Source organism: Microcaecilia unicolor, chromosome 1 (assembly GCF_901765095.1).
Source record: "Microcaecilia unicolor chromosome 1, aMicUni1.1, whole genome shotgun sequence".
Lineage (NCBI taxonomy): Eukaryota > Metazoa > Chordata > Amphibia > Gymnophiona > Siphonopidae > Microcaecilia > Microcaecilia unicolor.
The window spans coordinates 651,045,630-651,064,352 of NC_044031.1; the positions used below are offsets into that span (position 1 = coordinate 651,045,630).

At 45.0% G+C, this 18,723-nt stretch overlaps 1 protein-coding gene across 2 annotated transcripts in view; it reads right to left on the minus strand.

Annotated features, from left to right (window-relative positions):
• Positions 1–18,723, minus strand: part of PNLDC1 (PARN like, ribonuclease domain containing 1) — a 115,581-nt gene that overhangs the window by 94,466 nt on the left and 2,392 nt on the right. For both annotated transcript variants that reach the window (XM_030185847.1, XM_030185840.1), the window contains exons 3-6: positions 7,945–8,002; positions 7,547–7,620; positions 5,522–5,555; positions 5,284–5,407 (exon numbers count right to left, since the gene is read on the minus strand). In XM_030185847.1, coding sequence (XP_030041707.1) covers positions 5,284–5,407; positions 5,522–5,555; positions 7,547–7,620; positions 7,945–8,002 — 290 coding nt within the window. The remainder of the gene's footprint in view (positions 1–5,283; positions 5,408–5,521; positions 5,556–7,546; positions 7,621–7,944; positions 8,003–18,723) is intronic.

An 18,723-nucleotide genomic window follows, 5' to 3' on the forward strand; every position in this document is an offset into this window, starting at 1 on the left:
GGTGATTTATCACTCTTTAACTTGTCGACTTGTCTCAGTACATCTTCCAGGTTCTCCAAGATTTCTTTTGGTTCTTCTGCATCATCACCCTTGAAAAGCACTTCCAGTACAGGTAGATCTCTTACATCTCTTCTGTAAAGACCGAAGCAAAGAATTAATTCAATCTCTCCGCTGTGGGGAAGGGAAGGGAAATGGGACTTGATATACCGCCTTTCTGAGGTTTTTGCAACTACATTCAAAGCGGTTTACATATATTCAGGTACTTATTTTATACCAGGGGCAATGGAGGGTTAAGTGACTTGCCCAAAGTCATGGCCTTGTCCTCCTTGAGTGCCCCTTTTGGTCCCACGGATTCCCTCACAGGTTTTCTGATTTTGATGCACCTGAAAAAGGTGTTACAATGAATTGTTGTCTCCGTGGCAAGTTTTTCTTCATATTCTCTTTTAGCTTTTTTTTTTTTTTTTTTAATCAGTGCTTTGTATCTAGCTTGACGGTGTTTATGTTCCTTCTTAGTTTCTTCATTCAGATCTTTTATCTATTCTTTGAAGGATGCTCTTTTGGTTCTAATAGCCTCTTTCACTTCACCTTTTAACCATGCTGGCTGTCATTTGCTCTTCTTTCTTCTGTGCGGAAAAAAAAATCTTCCTATAATTTGTTTTCAATTACAGACCTGCACAGGAACGGAGTTCCCAACGGAAACAGTTCCTGCGAGGTTCCCGTGGAAGTGTATGCTGCACTTGCGCCAGCCTCTCACCTACCCAGTACCAAGTTCTTTGAGTGCTGTCTCCTCCTCCTCCTTGCTTTAACAGCACAGCTGTAGAAAGTGAATATTATTATTGGGTCCCAGGCCTGACTTTGGTTCAGGATTTAAAATGAGATAAAAACTTACAGGCCTGTGTCTTTGACTTAAACTTCAGTGTTGAAACACTGCAGAACAAACAGAAAACCGCAAGGGTGGGGGTCTAACTGACACAGAGGGGCATGAATGTAGCAATATGGTGGTAACAGATGTTCAGAATAGCAGAACTGGATAATACCACAGGAAGATGACCAGGTGTCACAGAAAGTGTTTTTGAGGAAGTTGAAGAAGGCGGGCCTAGTGATGTAAAAAGACAATAATGACGGAAAATGACAGGTCTAATGATGTAAAATGGCCTATATAATCTACTGTAATTACAGACTGTACGGGGAGAGAGAGGATCAGATAATAGTTGCATTGCTTGCTGTCCCCCCCTCCCCCCATGAGAACTGCTGATTTGGCTTGTACCTGATAAATAAAATTAAGTTGTACTTCTCATCACAAATGGTGTTCTGTGAGCTGCTTTGATTGCCGTACTAATTGATGTAATAGATACTGCGTGGTGAGTATTGCATTAGGCCTTTAATTCAAATAAATATGAGAGCTGATCTCACATATACCGTATTTTTCGGACTATAAGACGCACCGGACCATAAGACGCACCTAGGTTTTAGAGGAGGGAAATAGGAAAAAAAAAATTTCCTTTTTCCCTCCTCTAAAACCTAGGTGCTCCGGTGCGTCTTGTCCGAGTTTGGGATCGCCCTCCCCCCGGCCCTGTCACCATTTCTCCCTACTCACGTCACGCGATCTTCCCTGGTGGTCTAGTGACGTCGGGGCAGGAAACAGCCCCCTCTTTCCTGCCCAGCGCGCTGCTCTCCGTCCTCCTGTATGCTGCCTGACGGTCTCGGCGAGATTCAAAATGGCCGCCGAGAACTGAAGTCTCGGCGGCCATTTTGAATCTCGCCGAGACCGTCAGGCAGCATACAGGAGGACGGAGAGCAGCGCGCTGGGCAGGAAAGAGGGGGCTGTTTCCTGCCCCGACGTCACTAGACCACCAGGGAAGATCGCGTGACGTGAGTAGGGAGAAGTGGTGACAGGGCCGGGGGGAGGGCGGGAGGGAGGGAAATCGCTACCTTCGGACTATAAGACGCACCCCCCCATTTTCCTCCCAAATTTGGGGGGAAAAAAGTGCGTCTTATAGTCCGAAAAATACGGTATATATTTCTTCTGTGTTTGTTCTGCTTGCTATTTCCTGACTTGCTATGAGTAAAGTGCACAGCTCTGGTAATTAGGGAGTTTAGATAAGCGAGGTAAATAGATCAGAAGCAGCCTTGGATGTTATTTATTTCTCTGATTCTAGTGGCATTTCCACTGCTCTGGGAGGAATAAATAGCACCCTAAAAGTATACAAAATTCTCCATTAAGGAGGTGGTAGAGATACAAATGGTGATGAAATTCAAAAAGGAATGGGATGAACACAGAGAATCTCTAATTAGAAAATGGAAGTTATAAAAAACCTAAACTTAAATGGTGACTCTGGCTGTGATGAACTAAGGCTGATACCGGGAGACCTGTACGGTCTATGTCTCATATATGGCAATCTGGTTTAAGATGGGCTAAAAAAAGGGTTTAGACAGCTTTAGTGGCTGGAACATGAGGACAGTGCTGGACAGACTTTTACGGTCTGTGTCCCGCAAATGAGAAGATGAATAGGGTGGAGTGGGATTTGAGGGCAACTCCAGCAGTTGGAACATAAGGATAGGGCCAGGCGGACTTCTATGGTCTATGTCCCAGAAATGCCACAGAAAGACCATAATCAAGTATATAATATCACATTCATTGTTGATTTAATCATGAATTAATAATAATTGTGCCTATTGGGTAGACTGGATGGACCGATACAGTTTTTATCTGCTGTCATTTACTATGTTACTATTAATCCTCTCTGCTCCTGGGCTGATGCGCAGACCTCAGCTCTGACATAGGCACGACCTACTGCCGCATGCATGTGCCGATCTCTTAGCACACAGTGCCAGTGAATCAGAGAAGTCTTACATGTGCACACCAGAGTGTTCCAACTTCCGTTCCTTCCTTGCCTGCAGTGCTGCAGCTCAAACCCAGAGAGAAACAGAGAGCCGACAGCAATTTTTTTTATGTACCATTAAATTCTTGCGGGACTGGGTGAGGAAAGGTTAAATTCTTGCAGGGACGGGCAGAGACGGGTTAGATTCCCCACGGGGATGGGTTAGATTCCCTACGGGGATGAATGAGGACGGGTTGGATTTCTGTCCCCGTGCAACTCTCTATTTTCAATCTACTTGCCTTTAGTTTCATGGCTTGTTCTCTTGTTTCAGAGTTGCTCAATAGGTTAAACCACTGTTCCCTACTTATAAAATCATGTATGGATAAGTATGGTTAAACTTCTCTTAAATCCCTTCTTAGCTGTCTTTTCTCCAAGCTAAAAAGCCCTAATTGGTTTAACCTCTCTCTTTTTAGAACTTTTTTTTTTTTAGAAAACATTAACAAGTACAAAAGATATTGTAACTTCTGCAGAAAGAAAATAAAGCTACAGCGGTACAGAGTATTAGCAAACCCAAACTCAGGACCCAAGTATGCTACAAAACCACCTCAGAGGATTAAGAAATCAGAGACGCCAAGTCTCACACTCTTTGATCCCTATTTGTCACTCATCAAAGCTTAGTACCAGTGCATTGATCTTGATCACTGCTTTCATGAGAGGCAAGCCTTAGAGAAGTAAATCAAGTGGTCTAACCAGTTGGAAGAAATCTGAGCACACCTTCCTGCCTACTGCTTCCCCTTGTCCAAAATGATGTATATACTTTTAAGTACTAGGTGGAAGAAATTTCAGCTCAAAAAAAATGTACCCATATTGCTCCCCACTTTGGAGCCTCTGAAAGGATACAAAGAAAAGCCAGTTATAATTTTGCCTTGATTCGTTTGCAAAGCAATACTACAATTAAATCATTCTAGACTTATACCCTGGATATACCATCTGAAAAATCTCTCTTTGGGATAGTTCATCCTTAGCATTTCTGAGAAATACTGCCCTCCAATGGCAAAAGTAAGCAAGTACTTTTTGTTTTTTTTTACTACTACTACTTAACATTTCTAGAGCGCTACTAGGGTTACGCAGCGCTGTACAGTTTAACAAGGAAGGACAGTCCCTGCTCAAAGGAGCTTACAATCTAAAGGACAAAATGTCAAGTTGGGTTAATGGCATATCTGTCTTTGGGGAAGTAACATGGTAGATGAGTGCTATTCATGTGTGTAATCCTGCTTAAACTAAATGCTGTAGAGGGTCTTTTCTGTGAATGTTTACCTGGCAGCACAAGCTAATTCTTATTCAACAAGGCTTACTCCACTGGCTACTCCAATGATTAACCTCTCCCACTTGCCGTCGCTTCACCCATGTCATTTACCCTGTTTTATCCCCTGTTCCTACCGCTCCTGTCACTTTCTGTTTCTGGGCCATCATTGTCTTGTATTGTATCCACTTAATTTATTGTAAGCCACATTGCACCTGCTCATGTGGGTAAATGTGGGGTAGAAATGCACTAAAATAAATAAATAAATAAATAAATTACTGCAGTTCAAATCGTTTTCCCTGGTTTTCTCAGAATATGAGTTTTGCCACTTGCTTCCTTTTGCCATTGGAGAGCAGAATACTGTGATACCTATGCAGAAACTTTTTAACACTGTAAATGAGATGCTCAGTAAGGGCAATGTTCTTTGTTTTAGCCAATGAGTTATGCGGGGGTGGCGGGGGGGGGGGGGGTTAACTATCAGAGCATAAGAAATAACTGTTGGACAAATGATTGTCAGTGTGTCACAACAGTTGACCCACACCAGCTCCCAGCAGATCTAGGACAGGGCTACTCTAGACAGTAACCTGTAATATTTGGGTAACTTTGTTTTCAACTTAACCCTAGAATTGTGCCATAAACCTACAGGCCCACAATATATTCACATAAAGTCCCTCTCCTACCACATCCCACCAGAGGAAGATGCCCTGGCCAGAACCATAAAACAAAATTGGGGTTCTATAAAGCCAGGTAAAAGTTCAACCACCAGCTCCACTCTTGTTTAACAAATTGATATCATAAAAATGCAATTCCTAATTTTAGTCCAATTATATGCAATTAAGTCAACCCCCAGATCAGCTCCAATGATGCCCACCCCCAGACCCGCCGTACAGAAGGGACAGACTCCTAGGGATTGTCAACTGCATTCAGTTGATACATGATGAATTTTGCCAGATTTTAAAATATTTTGAATGCAGAATTCTTCCAGAAGTAAAATGCTGCAACACAGACCACTGTTCTGTATGAGGGGAAAGGCAAGTACTACTCTAATCACAATGAATTTACAGAATTTCAGTTTCTTATAATCATTGCTGCAAAATGAGGGGCTGAAACACTAATTGGGAGTGTCTGCACCACAATTAACTCACAGAAAACCTTTACCTTATTAAAGTCAAAGCCAAACTCGTTCAGAAACTGAATGCTGGTGGCCTGGATGGCGAATTCAGAATCTATAGAGCCAAATGTCAAAGGGAAGAGAAAGAAATTGTACGAATAGGATAGAAACCTGAGGAAGGAAGAGAAGAAGTTACAAGGCAGCCCATATCCCAAAGAAACAATTATATAATCACAGTGTGCAGGGGCTGCCTGCACCCTTAAACTTTTGCAGGAAATAACTTACCGGTTTGATTTCTGTTTAAAAAATAGTGACAACCCTAGGGGAAAAGTTAGAGATTTAGAAACACTTAAATGCAGACAACTTTTTTTTTTACCTCCCTCCTCAATCCACTCAAATTCATCCAACTTCTGATGAGTGTGGAATGAACTACATGGTTTTGACAAATCTTGGGGAAATCTTGATATAGTCCAATGGATTCAAGATTCAGACAATTTTATGAAATGTCTATTTTTACATTTCTTAGCAAAGAAATATGATTCAATGTGACACTTCATGAGAACGCAACAGACACATCGCCAAGGTTCAGGATGCTTTCCAGTAAGAGGACAGTTCTATAGAAAACATTTTTAGGCACCACAACTTGGAGTCTGTTTTATAAACAAAAAGTAGGCATTTGCTTTCCTTTATCAAATACTACCTTAATAAATCATAAACATGCCCGCATTCTAGTCATGATCACTTACAACAGCCAGGGCCCCCGAGAGGGGGGGACAGGGGGGGGACAAAATTCCCCGGGCCCCGTAGTCCGGCCCACCCGCCCTCCGTTGCTCCCTGGCACAGACCTTAAGCGCCTCCCTCACCTTTGCAGCAAGCGGCAGACCACTCCTTCCTTCTGTGTCCCGCCCTCGCCTGACATAGCTTCCACAAGGGCGGGGCACAGAAGGAAGGAGTGGTCTGCCACTGCTTGCTGCGAAGGTGAGGGAGGCACTTAAGGTTAGTGCAGAGGGCCTGGGGGTGGAGAGAGGGCCCGGCCCGGTGGCGGCCTTGTCCTGGGCCTGGCCCAGTCTCTCAGCGGCCCTGACAACAACCACAGCTGTGAGCACCCACCTGCAAAATACATGCTATCAAATATTGGTGCATACTTAAAATGTTGCACAGCTGGAAAATGATCATGGAGTGGAAGTAATAACCTAGTGTTTGGAGCACCAGGCTGATAACCAAGGAGGCTTGGTTCAAATCCTACTGCTGCTCCTTGTGATCTTGCGCAATTCACTTAACTCTCTGTTGCCTTAGGTGCAAACTAGATTGTGAGCCCTCTGTGGACAGGGAAATACTTACAGTACCTGAATGCAACTCGTGGATGTTTAACAGGAGATGGCAGAAGCGTTCATGGACCATTATCTGGGATGAAGCCAGTAGGCTGAGTTTGTCGCCCTATCAATTATATTGATTTGGGTGTACCAAGATGGCAGCAGCTGCATTAAGAAAAATGAAAACCTCCTTGGGTGGACCAGCTTCAGCTTTGTGATGTCACGCCATCTCCTGTGACTCAAGTCTCCTTGATGTAGCTCATCTTGAGCTACTAATGAAAAAGGTGTGCCATTAGATACAGTGGGCTATAATTTTTAATAACTAAATATGTGTTAGCATACATGCCTGCATGACTAGAATACTGGCATGACTAAATTTAGACAACTGCCTGGAGAAATTACTCTCTAAATGGATAACCCACTACGGCTTTACGACAGGTCTATGCAACACACCAAGAGCAGTGGTTCTCAACCCACCTGATATGCAAACAGCAGTTGGATTTTCAAGATAGTTATAAAGCATATGTACCATCCAGCTGAAGTCTTGAATGCACTGGCTCCAGCGAATGCAAATCTATTTCATGTATATTCATTGTGCATATCCTAAAAACTTGACTGGCTGGGTATATCCTGAGGAATAAGTTGCAAACCACTATCCTAACGCATTTTGCTACCTGCAGAGTTCATCGCAAATGGAAAAAGCAAGATTCCAAGTACCAGAATACACCGGAATCGAGGCTTCAGAAACTGAGACTGGCCAAAAATCTTTTCACAGAGACTGGGCCAACGTCAACTGCTGTAGTCAACGGCTTCAGGTATCCAACAAGGAGATTCAAACTAAAGAGCTTGTGCACTAATGATGCTTTGGGGTATTTGTCTACTTACAGATGTGTATGAGAGGAGAAATAGTTCTACAGTTCATGGACAAAAAGGAAGCAAGCCAACAGCTCATGAATTGGGGGTTTGGGGAACAGTAAGACAATGCTGCAAAACTCACCAATCTGACACACAGTGAACTTCTGGACGCTAGACCTCACCTTTCTGTACCAATCATCCGCTGAATCAAACAGACTGTGAACACAAATCCATTTCACACAAATCAGTTAGTTAATAAAGAGACTAGTCTATAACTTCAGTAAATTATTCCTTGTACTAACATCAGCTGGCAAAGGTCAGGACTGCAGGAGGTAAAACTCCCAGCAGATCCCATGCCCTTCCACCATTCTTTATTACAACTGCATCTTTTCAAGTTCTGTAGTGTGAAGCCCCTATGTCCAGTGTGGTGGAAAGCATTCACAGAAAATGACATCCCTTTCACTGGAACTGCTAACAAGTCTCCTACAGCATTATACACTTGAAAAACTACAGCAATAACACCACATAAGAGTTGCTCACCTGGGCTTCAGGCTGTGAGGCAAGACTGAATGGAGGCCTGTGAATTCCATGTCCATTGCTAGAGCACAAGAACAGCACAAATTAGTGAGACCCGACCACAAACTAAAATTGGAAAACTTGCGAAGTACATTATGCATTTATACACAGCGAAGCCCCGAGTAAATTATACACAAACCCCACAATTTATGATTAACAAGCAGAACTAGACAGGCAGTACAATTTTAATTTAAACACTTGAATTCCAAAGAGCATTACAAACAGACATAAATTCAGTAAACACAACAACCACCATTACAACATACATGTTCTGTCCTCTGACAGCCTCGCACTAGTTTATAATGTGACCCTAAAATGTGTTTAATGCCTTTACTGTTATTCTCACTTCTAAGGATTTCCATTGTCGCAGCTCTCACTGCAAAGATACGTGGGCAATGCATTGTGTGTAATGTAGTTCACAGGCAATGCAGCCACACTTGCCTATCAAACATATAAACGGCGAGCAAAAAAAAAAAAAAAAACAACATATAAACGGCGAGTGACCGACTCACTCGCAAATGCGCAGTAGAGACTTCCCTCTCTGTCCCGCCTCCGCGTCAATACGTGATGACGAGGGCGGGACAGAGAGGAAAACTGCGCCGCCGAGGTTGATACCGCTCCCCCCGCCCGCCCGCCTGCCTGAGATCGCCGCTACCGTTCCTCCCCCCCACCCGGCCCGGGCCCTCTCTCCGCTACTAACACATCCATTCGCCGGAACGCAGCATGCACATCAGCTGAGCTGCCGTCGGCCTTCTTTCCCTGCCTGTGTCCCGCCCTCGCTGACGTTACGTCACAGGAGGGCGGGACACAGGCAGAGAAGGAAGGGCCGACGGCAGCTCAGCTGATGTGCGTGCTGCGTTCCGGCGAATGAATGTGTAAGTTTAGTAGCGGAGAGAAGGCCCAGGCCAGGTGGAGGGATGGCGGCAACTCCGGGGGGGGGGGGGGGGGACGGGACGGTAGCGGTGGCGACCTCGCGGGGAGGGTGGGAGAAGGAAAACCCCAATACCAGCCCGTCTTTACGGGCTCAACGGCTAGTCTGTATAAGAACTGACTATTGGTTTGTGCTGCTGCCTAGACCTCATCTCTTTCTCAGCCAAGCTTGGCTCCTTTGTCTACCTGCATTTCCTGGTCATTCTTACTATCTCTGTCCTGAGAGGTCAGCCAGGTATGACCTTTCCCTCCAATCGAAAGCTGTCCTCTAGGACCACCCCTTGCTACCCGATTACAGGCTCTGTCCCCATTGAGCTATTGACTCCTTCCTCCCTGGGCCTGTGTGAGCCTTCTTAGCCTCTCCCTCTCCATGAGGAGTGGAGGAGTGGCCTAGTGGTTACGGGTTAGGGTGGTGGACTTTGGTCCTGGGGAACTGAGGAACTGAGTTCGATTCCCGGCACAGGCAGCTCCTTGTGACTCTGGGCAAGTCACTTAACTCTCCATTGCCTGCCGCATTGAGTCTGCCATGAGTGGGAAAGTGTGGGGTACAAATGTAACAAAAAAAAAAAATGATGCATTCTCCATCTTGCTTCAGACAGCACTTGTCCCTTCTAAAACTCCTTGGAATGAACTTGGTTTTTTACCTTGAATATATCTTCCTAATGAGATATTGCACTCTCCAGTCACCTAGCTCTGAGCTACTTCTACCTGTTCAACTATTTCTCACCTCTGCAATAAAGCTGCCTCTCCTCAGATTTCTAACTCCAACCACTGACACAGCTCTCAGAATTACGGAGTCTCTGTGCCCTGGGGCAACACTTCTGAACATCTGACTGTGAGTAAATTATCTGTGTTTATTCAATAAAGGAAACATCAGAAAATAATAGAGACTTCAGGTGTGTGCTGGTATGCCAAGGTTATACTTCAAGATAGAGACTTTACAGTTAACAAGTCTTAAGAGGCTTGACAATACATGCAAAACAACTATACTGTGCCTCATTCATGTACCTACAAATACATAATTTAAAATAGAATTACTGCATCATCACTTCGACCCAAGTAAGTCTGCACAAAATAAAAGGTTTCCAAAAGCTTTATGAACTGCAGGACCGATGCACAAAGCCTCAGATAACCAGGAAGTTTGTTCCACAAAGATCCCGCCAAGGAGAAGGCACAAGAACGAGTTTCTACATGATGGAACTCAGTAGCTGCTGGGATAGCCAATTGTTTAGAGGCCTCAGACCTCAATTCCCTCTGTGGTTTGTACACTTGTAACACCTTAGAGAGACATAAACTGGAACCACTCTATAGATACTTTTGTGAATCAACAATGTAGGCATATACTGCACTCTATAAAATACTGACAACCAATGCCATGATTTCAATGCCAAGAATTAGTCTCTCTGCTGTAGTTTGGATTACCTGTAATATCCGAAGCCAGGAAGAAGCAATTCCCAGGTACAGGGGAGTTGCAATAATCCAACCGTCTTAACACTAGACTTTGAACTACTGTTTGAAAATCAACAGCAATTTCAATTTACTCAAAAGCCACAGTTGATTTAAAGAAAAAAAAAAAAGAAGAAGAAACCACTCACCGTACCTGGGATTGTATTGTCAGACCTGCATCCAGCAAAACATCAAGACTCCTAACTTCCTGCTTTACAGGAAACAAAACATCCCAATATTTGACATATCAGGGCTTCTATTCTTATGTGTTTATCATCCAGCTAACCAGGAATTCTTTGAGGGTTAAAAAAAGGCGGTGCATATTGTGCTTTGATGCCATAGGTACTATTGCAAGAATACTGGGCAGAGGCCGTGTTCAAAAGAGACTCCTAAATTTCAGGTTAAAGAATACACTATTTACTGCTCAAATTTTTACATACTTCTACTCAGTCTATGTTGGGATACCAGACCCAAATTTTATTTTGAGTTCTCTTTCCTTAAGGAGCACTTTTACAATGCCATGGTAGAGCTACTGTCGGACTGCCACAGGAGCCCGGTGGCAGCTCCTACCCCCAGCACGTGCCATTTCCGGTGCTACAAAAATATTTTCTATTTATGTACCACCGGGTTAGCGCAGGCAGTAAGGGCTCTCCCTGAAAATGGCCACACACCAATCCATGTGATTAGCGCACGGCCATTTACATTACAAAAAACAGCATTTTACCCGCTGCAGTTAAAAGGGGCCTCAGCGCATGACAAAAACATGCACCAACGCTACAACAGGGCCCCTTTTAATCACAGCTTTGTAAAAAGAGCCCTTAGTTAATTTCACTTGTTTTGTTTGGATAGAGGCAACTTTTTGCCCCCTGCACTTATCAAGCAAGCACCCTTTCTCTGCTTGTGATCTGAGCTGGATTTACAACTTAAAAAAAAAAAAGCCTCCAGTGACCTGCATCAATTGGATCATCAAAGGACAGCAGATCAGAAACTGCAACACAAAGTCATAACTGCAACCTTTAAGTTAACACTCATGTCTAACTTATATGATCTGTGCATTTCTGATATCCTGCTGAATCTCCCTCTACATTGAAGCTTCCAAATAATTTTCACAGGACTGAAATACAGCCATTTGATTTATTATGTCACTAGGGAACAGAAATGCCTTGTTAGATACTAGATACTGGACTTTAAAAACTATTTTACCTTGTTTCAAAATTTAAAAGCACAAAATATAGATAGAATAAGCAGTTCTACTACTACTACTATTTAGCATTTCTATAGCGCTACAAGGCGTACGCAGCGCTGCACAAACATAGAAGAAAGACAGTCCCTGCTCAAAGAGCTTACAATCTAATAGACAAAAAATAAAGTAAGCAAATCAAATCAAATCAATTAATGTGTACGGGAAGGAAGAGAGGAGGGTAGGTGGAGGCGAGTGGTTACAAGCGGTTACGAGTCAAAAGCAATGTTAAAGAGGTGGGCTTTCAGTCTAGATTTAAAGGTGGCCAAGGATGGGGCAAGACGTAGGGGCTCAGGAAGTTTATTCCAGGCGTAGGGTGCAGCGAGACAGAAGGCGCGAAGTCTGGAGTTGGCAGTAGTGGAGAAGGGAACAGATAAGAAGGATTTATCCATGGAGCGGAGTGCACGGGAAGGGGTGTAGGGAAGGACGAGTGTGGAGAGATACAGGGTTGACACCCAACTGACTACATATCTCCTAGATAGGGTTACCATATTTGGTCCCCCCAAAAAGAGGACACGTGCCCCTCCCCCTGCCACACCCCCGCCCCATCACATATCACCCCATCCCTTTCACACACCCCTAAGAGTGTCCTGTCCTCCCCTCCCCTTACGCTACTGCCCTGGTGGTCTAGTGACCTCTTCAGGGCAGCCCAAAGCGCCTGCTTACTGTTTCCCTTGCTGACGGTCCCAGCGCTGATTCAAAATGGCCGCTGCCACTCTCGGCGGCCATTTTGAATCAGCGCCAGGACCATCAGCAAGGGGAACAGTATGCAGGGCAGCGCTCCGGGCAGGAAAGAGGGAGCTTTCCTGCCCCGAAGAGGTCACTAGACCACCAGGGCAGCAGAATAAGGTAAGGGGAGGAGACTAGTATAGGACACCATTAGGCCCGCCCGCCTCAAAAAGAGGACATGTCCAGGTAAAACCAGACATGTGGTAACCCTACTCCTAGAGAATCTCAGCTTCCTAGGAAACAAACACTTCAAAGGGACTCAGGGCAAGATGCACTAAACGAGCCTTTAACGACCAAGTAGATCACCCTGGCATGCACTAAAGCCCAATTTCCCACGACAGTAGCAGCCAACGAAAACGGAATGCAGATGAGCAAATTGTGTAAAACCCTATTGAAATGAGATGCACTAAGGTTTTCTGCTTGCCCTAACGCTGGAAAACTCCGGGAAAGCTAATGAGAGGTCTGTACCTCTCGTTGGGGCTGCCCGGCTTTCAAAACTTAAATGTCAAAAAAAAAAAAAAAAAAATCGGGAGGGGGCAAAAACGCTCGTCAAGAGCGTCCCTTATTGACGGCCTTGCCCCCCCCCCGAGGTCGCCGCTGCTCCCCGCTCCCCCTTGCATTAAAATCATAACTTTAGGCAGCCCCGGCCCCCCTCCCTCCCTTTCTTTGAAAGGACAGCTCCCACCATTCTCCGCCCCCGTGTCCCCCAAAACCGCCACCCCCCCCTGAGGTCGTCGCCGCCACTCCCCCCCTCCATCTTACCGGGCCCTCACTGCGCCTCCCACCTTTGTGTGAAGGTGCTGCACGGGAAAGAACATAGGCGATCAGCTGTTCTTGCCCCTGCAGCGCCTTCACACAAAGGTGAGAGGCGCTGTGAGGGCCCGGTAAGACGGAGGGGGGCCCGATGGAGGGGGGGGAATGGCGGCGGAGGATGGCGGGAGCTGTCGTTTCAAAGAAAGGAGAAAGAGAGGAAGGAAGGGAGGGAGGGGGGCTGGGGCTGCCTAAAGTTATGATTTTAATGCAGGGGGAGCGGAGAGCAGCGGCAACCTCGGGCGGGGGGGGAGGGGCAAGGCCATCAATTAAGGACGTCTATAAAGGACGTGTTTGTTTGCTTGTTTTCTGACGTCTTTGGCATGCGCAGAGCAGCCAGCATAATGCTTGGCTGTCCTGCGCATGCTCTACGGGCCGATTTTCCACTGGTTTTACGAAGGGTTAGAGAATGCAAGTGAGCTGCAACGAGCAGCTCATTTGCATTCCCTTTCCTTCGTACATAGCTGTTCCGTATGGAATTCGTTATGGAATTCTGTACGGAACAGCTCTAACGAGGACTTTTGTGCATCCCCCCCCCCCTCAGACCATAAAAGCTGTTTCTGTAATTAACACTCCATTGTTAATTGCTGCCAAAAGACAAACTGTTATACTGAATAGCTAGAGAGCTCTGTAATCTTACAAGAGTGTGTTTTGGCCTAGTAAACCAAAGATCTTCATACATCCCAGTAGTCCAGGGAAGAAGAAACAATAGACTCTCCCATCTGCCTTATGTGCCGATGCTCAGAAGTAAACGTGGGCACTAGAGGCCATTAGTGCCGGACTAGCACCTGCTTTTACCGGCGTGGGAAATCAGTGCAGCCATCATCTGCAGGAAATGAGCGCGGCCACCATCTGTGCAAGCAGCATGCTAATGCATGCAAAAAGGGGTCCTTAGCTATTCATTCCAATGCTCGTACAACCGCAGACTCCACAAGCGTGCCGTACCACTGCAAAACCTACGCCAACTCCAAGCTGGAATAAAGGCAGGAGAAGGTTCAATACTGGCAGATTTTGTGCTGCAGCACGAATAGACGATCATGTGAGCTCCACTTCCATGAGAAAACCTAAAGGAAAGGTCAGTGTAGGGACACAGACATACCCAAGTCCTCTCCAATTCCTCTGCTCAGAACCGGAGAATTTTGTAGTGCAAAGTGGTGAGCCAGGAGAATCACCACTAGCTGAGGTGAGAAAAGGCTGCTTGGAGTTCAGTCTGCCGCAGCATTACCCTCCTGCAAAACCCGGACCTGGAAGCGTTTTCCTTTGCCGGTAAGCAAGAAGTCTTAATGGCAAAAGAAAACACTTCGGCTGAGAGGACATTTTCACTGAAGAGGAAACAACAGTGGTCTTGGTAACGCTCCTGAAGAAGCCGTGAGTGAAACAGTGGTGCTCAGTGTAGAGCGAACCGACAATTCCACATTTTGATGTGTCCTGTTTTTCAGACGTCAAAAAATTTTATGAAAATGGCAATGAAAAAAAAAAAGATTAAACTGTACTACATAAAATATTTTTTAAAAGATTAAATTGGACCATATCAAATAATAAAGGAGAGACTATGAAGGAGATTTTTGAAAGACTAATGACAAAGCATGACCAGTAAAAGTCCCTAATAAAATTATTTACGGCGAAGCACCAGGTTACATGACAGACCTCATTGACCTGCCAACCAGGAACGCCACAAAATCTGCACAATCATACCTAAACCTCCATTACCCAAGCAACAAGGGACTCAAATACAAATCCACCTATGCATCCAGTTTTTCCTACTTAAGTGCACAACTGTGGAACACACTGCCAAAAGCAGTAAAAACTACGCTCGACCACCTAAATTTCCAGAAAGCACTAAAGACAGAACTGTTCAAAAGAGCATACCCCACCGACCCAACATAAAATACCTGGACACTTATGACACAATGGAACCAAAGACTGTATTGGACATTACCTGACCCTTCCTACCCTCTCCCTCTCTAAGCTCCCCCAACTGTACCTACCACACATGTACCTAATTCTACCACAAAACCGCCTTGATTATCCACACAATATATTTGTTCAGACCGGAATCGGCTAACGCCATTAACGGTAATATGTAAGCCACATTGAGCCTGCAAAAAGGTGGGGAAACGTGGGATACAAATGTAACAAATAACTAAATAATAATAGGGCAGATTAGTGAGCAACTGAAATCTTTTTCCTCTTTTGTTTGAAATTTCTTAACTTAGGGGTCTTTTACTAAGCCACAACAAAAAGTGGCCTGCAGTAGTGTGAGCGTGTCTTTTTTGGGCACCCTGGGCCAGTTTTTACCATGTCTGGGAAAAAGGTTTTTTTTTTTTTTTTCAATGGGCCGGGAAAAGGGCCTGCAGTAAAACTGAAACCAGCACGTACCTATTTACAGCCTGAGCCCTTAACACCACCCATTGATCTAGCGGTAAAGGCTCATGTGCTACACGCGCGGTGACCGGTCAGCATGCACCATCTGCCAATTAATGCCTGAAACGCTGTAGGAAATTTTTTTTTTAAAGAATTTGTCCCGGCGGTATGGTCGCATCCCAAATCCGAAATTACCGCAAGGGGCACTAGCCTGGCAGTAGTCTCGTTTTGGCGCACACTGCATGTGCGTACAGACTACCGCACCCTTGTAAAAGGGCACCTTAAGTGTTATCTTGGTAACTTGCACTCATATTTAATTGATTATTTCATTTGGCAAGTTTAATGCCATTCTTAAGACTGCAAAACACAACTACAATAAACTTACCAGTAGGATGGCTGGTTGAGATATTTTTATTTAAAATTCTGGGAGATATATAGCAGATAAGGCTGATAGGATGTTATCTCAATATCTCAAAAAAAAAACAAACCCCCTCCCCCACAAGATACCTCTGTTAGGGGGGTCTTTTACTAAGGTGCACTAGTATTTTAGCTTGCTCTACAAATCGACTGGCGCTAAACGCTGAGACACCCATTATATGGGTGTGTCAGCGTTTAGTGTCAGCTGATTTATAGCGCAAGCTAAAAGCACTAGTGTACCTTAGTTAAAGGCCCCCTAAATGACTCTACAATGAAGATATGTACCAAGCAAGCAGATATTGAGAAGGCTTTTAGCAACTTTTTTGAAAATGTGCTGCAGTCTGAATTTGAGTAGAAGTTTATTCTGAGGAAATTGATTCCTTCTTAGAAAGTCTTACCCATCCTCAACTGATCCTTACTGGGAGGAAAAAATCACAGAAATAGTTCCAGCCCCCCTCCCCTCCGAGTTCCATGGCCGCCTCCCTCCCTCTGTCCCTCTCTGTCGTCCGAGTTCCAGGCCCCCTCCCCTTTGAGTTGCAGGACCCCCCTCCCCTGCCCTTCGAGTTCCACGGCCCCCTCCCCCTCGAGTTGGAGGCCCCCTACCCTTCCAGTTGCAAGACGCTGCCCTCTTCCCCTTCTAGTTGCAGGACACCCCCCAATCCCCTCCGAGTTCCACGGCCCCCCTCTCCTCTGAGTTCAACGCCCCCGCGCCTCCCTCCCTCGAAGTGCAAGCAGGACCTGTCCTCCAGCTGCCCCTCGCCTTCCTACGTGAGGGCTCTAATTTAAAAATTGTTACCTCGGGGTCCGGCGTCAGCATTGAAGGCGGGCAGCACTTCACGCTACCTTCCCATCTGTCTGAGCTCTGCCTCTGGTCCTGCCCTCATTTCCTGTTTGCACTTCGAAGGAGGGAGGCAGGGGGGTGTTGAACTCGGAGAGGGGGGGTGGAATTCGGAGGGGAGTGGAACGAGGGAGGGAAGGGGGCGTCCTGCAACTTGAAGGGGAGGACAGGGGTGTCCTGCAACTCGAAAGCAAGGACGGGGGGGGGGGGGGGGGGCGATTGTTTACTCACCTCTGGTGCCTGCTGCTGGGTTCCCTTCCCTCTCACTTCCCATTGGTCTGCCCTGTGACATCATCCCCAGGGCCCTGCTGCTGGGTTCCCTTCCCTCTCACTTCCCATTGGTCTGCCCTGTGACATCATCCCCAGGGCGGACCAATAGGGACTGTGTTACGAACCCAGGCAGCCAGACGAAGTGCAGAGGTCCAAATTATTATATAGGATATTAATTGTGTTTGCAATCCAATTGATTCTTGCTTGTTGGAAGACTGCCACAACTCTGAATTATATCTTTTGGTGGTATATGCTTTGTCTTATCTATAAACACAAACTTAAGGCTGTGGAAAAATGTGTAAGATTTTGGAAACCTCTTAAATCTATCTTTCTCAGATTTAATATACTGTCTCATCAATGGGTGTTATTCTGTTAATTAAAAACATTATGATTGTAGTATTTCTTCCCTTCTGACAATAACAAATAATCATGTTTTATTTATATTTTACATTTTATATAAATTTGCACTTTGCCGTCATATTTCTCCTCACAGAGCTTCGGAGCACAATTGCTGTTACAAGATAGTTGCCCAAAGTGTGGTTGTGCACCTGCTTCCTTGGGCCATATGTTCTGGCACTGTGCTCTGGTGGTCAAGTCCTGGGAAGCTACATTACAAGCATTGGAAAGACTGGCGTTGCACTATTTGCAATGATTCTTTGCTTCTTTTTAACATATTTACCTACACAGACACAGTATCGAAGGTATTTAAAAGGTTTCTCCGACTAGCTATGCTCTTTGGACTGAAATCAATACTGCTCTGCTGGCTACAGGATTTGGGGCCCATGCTCCAGAGGAGGCGAACACTGCTTATTACACAAATAAGACTGGAACGTCAAGGGGTTCATAATTTCGACGCTCCTGAGGGTCATTGCTTTCAAGAGACTCGGGAAACTTTTTGGCAAACATTGCCCTCTCGGGCTCGTACTTACCCTTTAAGTCTCTAAGTGGGCCTTCTTACTGGTAACTGAAGTTACTAACAGTGATGCTTACTAAGGGCCTTTTTACTAAGCAGCGTTATTGGCACGTTAATGTTTTTAACGTACGTTAACCATGTATGTGCCTACAATATTCCTATAGGCACCTACATGGTTAGCGCGCCCGCTAAGTGTTGGAGCGCTAAAAACACTAATGCACCTTAGTAAACAGGGCCCTAAGTCTGTATGGTGGGGGCACTTCTGGAGGGTAAGGGGGGTTCTGTTAATTCTTGCTTTTTAGTACACTTACATACATACATAAGTATTGCCATACTGGGAAAGACCAAAGGTCCATCAAGCCCAGCATTCTGTTTCCAACAGTGGCCAATCTAGGTCACAAATACCTGGCAAAATCCCCAAAATGTACAAAACATTTTATACTGCTTATCCCAGAAATAGTGGATTTTCCCCAAGTCCATTTAATAACGGTCTATGGACTTTTCCTTTAGGAAGCCATCCAAACCTTTTTTAAACTCCGCTAAGCTAACCGCCTTTACCACATTCTCTGGCAACAAATTCCGAGTTCTGTTGGTTTTTCTGTTTTCAGACATGTATGTTTTATTAGACCAATAATAAAAAAAAAATTTTTTAAATTGAAATATACAATTTTTGTCAGTTGTATTTTGTTATAAAAATTCAATAAAATGTTTGAACTTAAAAACAAATTATATATAGAAGCATCAGGGTGTTTTATAAACCAATAAGGATACAAGTACCTACTTGAC